This window comes from Lucilia sericata, unplaced genomic scaffold (genome assembly GCF_015586225.1).
Source record: "Lucilia sericata isolate MDLA Ls3-8-SP2 unplaced genomic scaffold, ASM1558622v1 Contig000073F_arrow, whole genome shotgun sequence".
In the NCBI taxonomy this organism is placed as follows: Eukaryota; Metazoa; Arthropoda; class Insecta; order Diptera; family Calliphoridae; genus Lucilia; species Lucilia sericata.
In genome coordinates, this window is record NW_023994107.1 from 694945 (window position 1) to 699608 (window position 4664).

The 4664-nt window shown below is 31.3% G+C and overlaps 1 protein-coding gene across 1 annotated transcript; it reads left to right on the forward strand.

The window, feature by feature from the left end:
- The first annotated feature begins 2060 nt into the window (after positions 1-2060).
- LOC119616455 lies at positions 2061-3199 on the forward strand. Its single transcript, XM_037972802.1, has 2 exons — positions 2061-2075; positions 2495-3199. The coding sequence occupies exons 1-2, from the start codon at positions 2061-2063 to the stop codon at positions 3197-3199; spliced, it is 720 nt and encodes a 239-aa protein (XP_037828730.1).
- Positions 3200-4664: the final 1465 nt, after the last annotated feature.

Consider the following 4664-nt stretch of genomic DNA (forward strand, 5'->3'; position numbering starts at 1 on the left):
GGCGATGAAATACGAATAAACAACTTCTTTACGAACATAATTTATATACAAAAGTTTATAAAAATCGGTCTATAATTGACCCTTATATAAGATTCGCTCCAGAAAATCACTTTAACGCTCATGTATGGCTTAAAAGTTCTTCCCAATTATGGTAGTTTTATAGGAACTGAATTTGATGAAGATCGGTCGATAACTATCAAACCCCCATTTTCGGTTTTCTTCAGAAAATTACTTTAAACCTCATGACTGAATTAAAAATACGATTACAGCGACATTAGATACAAACAATTATTGTATAAACCGACGAGGATAGGTCCATAATTGACTCTACCCTCCATATAACTACTCTTACAAAAAAAACAGTTTATGGTTATAAATATTGGGCCCTTGGCCCTCTTCCAAATATTTCCCTGAAGTTCATATTAATATCAACATATGATTCAACATAGATCGATAATATCAAAGTTTATTAATAAGGATGATTTGATGGTGGGTATATAAGATTCGGCATGGCCGAATATAACACTCTTACTTGTTATATTCGAAATTGTAAAATGTTATAAGTTGGCATCAAATAAAACAAAAATGGCACTTTTACCAAATGCGATTTATAGATTTTTTTTAACAGCTTTAAAATTTTTTTTATTCTATAGTCTAGTCTATAGTGTAGACTATAGTCTAGTCTGTATTCTAGTCTATATCTAGTTTATAGTCTAGTATATAGTGTCTAATCTATAGTCTAGACTATTAGTATTTAGTATTAGTTTGGTAAATTACAAAATTATCAGCTATTGAGTAAATTGGTCTTACAATCATTTTCAGAGTTGACATTCAGACATTACTGGAAATTCTTGAATTTTACTGTTTCATTAGCGTCTTGTTGAACTGGCTTGTCTGTCTGTTTAGCCATTTTTAGTTTGAGCAGAATTCTGTAGCAAACAAAATTATTTTTCAAATTTATATTGTCGTTAAATCGCTTAATATAATAATTTTACATACGACCTTATAATTTATGAAGCCGCTAATTACACATTATCTTAGTGTAACCACTCACATGCTATTCGACCAGCCTTTCTAACACTCTCGTATGAACGTCATACATCATCGTTAAGGGCATCAACATTGGATTCATTTGCATAAAATGATTTGCTCTCCAACAGTAGGCTGAAAAATACATAAATTAACTTTTAAATAATACGCACGCTTAGTTTAATATTTAAAGTTTTATTTTTATTATTTGAATTAAATAAATTCCTACCTGAAAAAAGTGTCTGTCCGGGCGCTATTAAACTATAAATTAGTGATTGTTGCACATTTATTTAAAAAATTTATATATAAAAACAATAAAGCTGCACCGGTATTTAAAATATGAGGTATTTTTAATGCGTTTTAGCTAATTATATATACCAAAACAGTTTAAAACAAAAGCAGGGGAATTAAGGTTCATTAGTTCAAGAAATATTTTACAGTGAAAGAAAATTCTTGTAAGTGATCATAGAGTTTGGCGACTGTATATAATGTTGCCATAGCCTTTTAAAGCTTAAACTTATTTTGAGTGTAGATCAGGTGTTGGGGGATTGTATTTTTTTTTATTACATACATATATAATTTATATGCATGGATGATAGTGTCACATACATAAATACATATTTTATAAAATTAACTATGTTTTCATATAATAAACATTGTTAATGAAAACTTCATAATTTAACCTGTTAATGCAGTTTTATTAAAAAAATGCTGGAATCTGAGGAATTTGTAGCTTTTGATAATTCAATTAAAAATCATATAGTTATAATAACATTTACAAATCTTAGTACATTTTAAATAAAATCGATAAAAAATTTAAATTTGCTAGATAAAGATGTTAAAACTATGTATTTTATGCTAATAATCTGAAGATTTGATTAATGTATTTTTCCCAAAATATTTCCAATCTTGATGTAAAATATTATAGTTTGATGTAAATATATAAATAGTGGGTCGTTTTAAAGTAAAGTTATCATTGTAAGTTTGTTTTTCTTCGAGTGTAGTTCAAGGAATTGATAGTAAAACGAAAAATGCGTGGATTAATTGTAAGTTTTGTACTTTATAAACATATTTTAAATTTAAATCAAATACAAATTAAATAAATTAACATCAATTTATTGGATATTTAAAAAAAAAATAAATAAAAACTATTTAGTGCAAAAATTAAGTGTTTCAGATGTATGTATGTATGTGTGAATACCAGGAAACCCATTCAAGGGGAGGTTCATTGACCAAAACTAATACATACTTATAATATCACACTTATTAATCTGTTATACAAAGGAAGTAAATAGTAAAACAACTAGAATCAAATCCTTTAAAAATCAAGGTGGCATCACTATATTACTATATTACTTTAAGAATAAAGAAAAGAAATTAAAACATAATTACAGCATTTTTTACCTCGAAACACATATTCCTTAGTAAATTTTTTAAATTAACACTATTATATTCTTTCTTTCAGATCTTATGCTTGGTAGCCCTTACCTGTGCCGATAAATTGGGCTACAACTATCAACCTGTCGAACATTCAGATGATGGCCTCTCATTTACACCAGGACTTTCACAAGATGCTTCCAACTTGCTTGCCCAGACACTCGAGACTCCTGCACCACAACCTGCTCAACTAATATCCGAGTTCAAAAAAGAGTTCTACTCATATGCTGCTCCTGAAGATGCTTTCGATGATAACGATGCGGCCAATAAAATTGCTGGTGCTTTGAAAAAGAATTTACGTGTAGTTTTCATTAAATCACCTGAGAACAAAGGATTTGAGGATGCAGCTCTTAAATTGGCAAAAGAAGGTGCTCAGGAACGTACCGCTATTTATGTTCTTTCTAAGCAGTCTGATATCGGTGATTTGGCCAACAAATTGCAAAATCTTAAATCTCAATCGCAAAATAAACCTGAAGTACATTTTGTTAAGTATCGCACCCCTGAAGATGCTGCCAATGCTCAAAAAGCCATTCAGGAGCAATACAACTCCTTGCCCGGAGCCTCACAAACTGTAAATGGTGGTGATGCCTCCGTTTTGAATTTTGCCTCCAGAGCGCCAGTGTCTGCCGGTCATATACCAGCCGGTCCTGGACATCAGTATTTACCAGCTAATCCCATACCAACTGCTGATTATTTACCACCTTCGTTGCGTCGTTTCCGCTTCCGTTTGTAATTGCTGTTAATATGTTTCATTCTTTTTAATTGTTCTACGTAGTTAGTTAGATATATTTTCCGTTGTTAACTAGTTTTTACTTAATAAATTGTTTGATTTTTATAGCATTTAAAACAAAATCTTCTTTTTTTTGTTCGATATTGCGTTTCGGCTTTGAACACATTTAACCAATTAATCCCGACAAAAAGTTTTGACCCCAATCAAATGTGAGAAACATTTCGCATGTTCTGCCAAAAAATCACAACAAATTGAAATTCATTTGGATTTCATGCTGTGTGTTTCACTTTTTTATACCCACCATCAAAAAAGATGGGGGTATATTGATTTTGTCATTCCGTTTGTAACACATCAAATATAAGTTTTATACAAGTTTAAATCTCTCTACCAAATTTGGTACGGATCAGTCCACAATTAACCCTACCCCCCATATAAGGTCCCCTTCCGAAAATTACTTTAACGATAATTTCTGGCTTAAAAATACGTGTACACTGTACAGTTATGAAATTTGATATAAGAAACTTTTATAGAAACTTAAACCTTCCTACCGAATTTCATGCGGAAAGTGTCGGTAACTTACCCTATCCGCCCATATAAGCCTGCCTCGAGAAAATTACTTTAGCGCTAATTACTGACATAAAAATGCGAGTACAGCGATGCTATTCGATGTAAACATGTTTATATGAACCAAAATCGGTCTAAAAAATTGTATGAAAAACGGTCAGTTAATTTGATGAGTGATCATGTTCCTTTTATGGCATACGGTTTGATGGTGGGTATATGAGATTCGGCACAACCGAATATAACACTCTTACTTGTTTTGTATTCATTCTGTTGGTCTGGAAATATTTTGTGTAGTTTTTTTTTTTTTTTTTGTCGTACGAGAAACTAAAAAGTCAATTAACATTAGCATCTAACATTCATATGTATGTATGGTATGTTTGTATGTATTTATTCCAAAATTTTACTTGTACATACAAAAAATAATATTTTTGTTTGTACAAAAGTATGTGTGAATTAAGGATTTGAAAAATGTGCATGTTGTTGTTTTTATATACCCTGCAATTCGGAGTTGTTGTCTTAAGATAGATTACAAATTATCTAGTCATTTTAACACATATCTATCATAAAAAGAAGATGAACTGTCATCAGTCAACTTAAATTACAATTTGAATTGACATTGCACAGAAAAATGTTAGGTTACGTTAAGTGGGTTGCTTGCTAGTTAGCGAGTTCACTCGGAGGCCTTGTGGCCCATTGTGATACCCTTAGAATTACCATTGCCTAATGTTGAGAGAATTGTTTCCCCCCCAAATATCATTGACTACTTGGTTCTTGCGATATCGGTGAAACCAACCGGTATTTCTAATAAAACCGAACATGTCACTAGTAAGACTCATCGCTGAGACAGTCCAGATCAAGGCTCTTGTAAGGCTGGAAAGTCACGTAGAAGGTGTTGTACCGATTC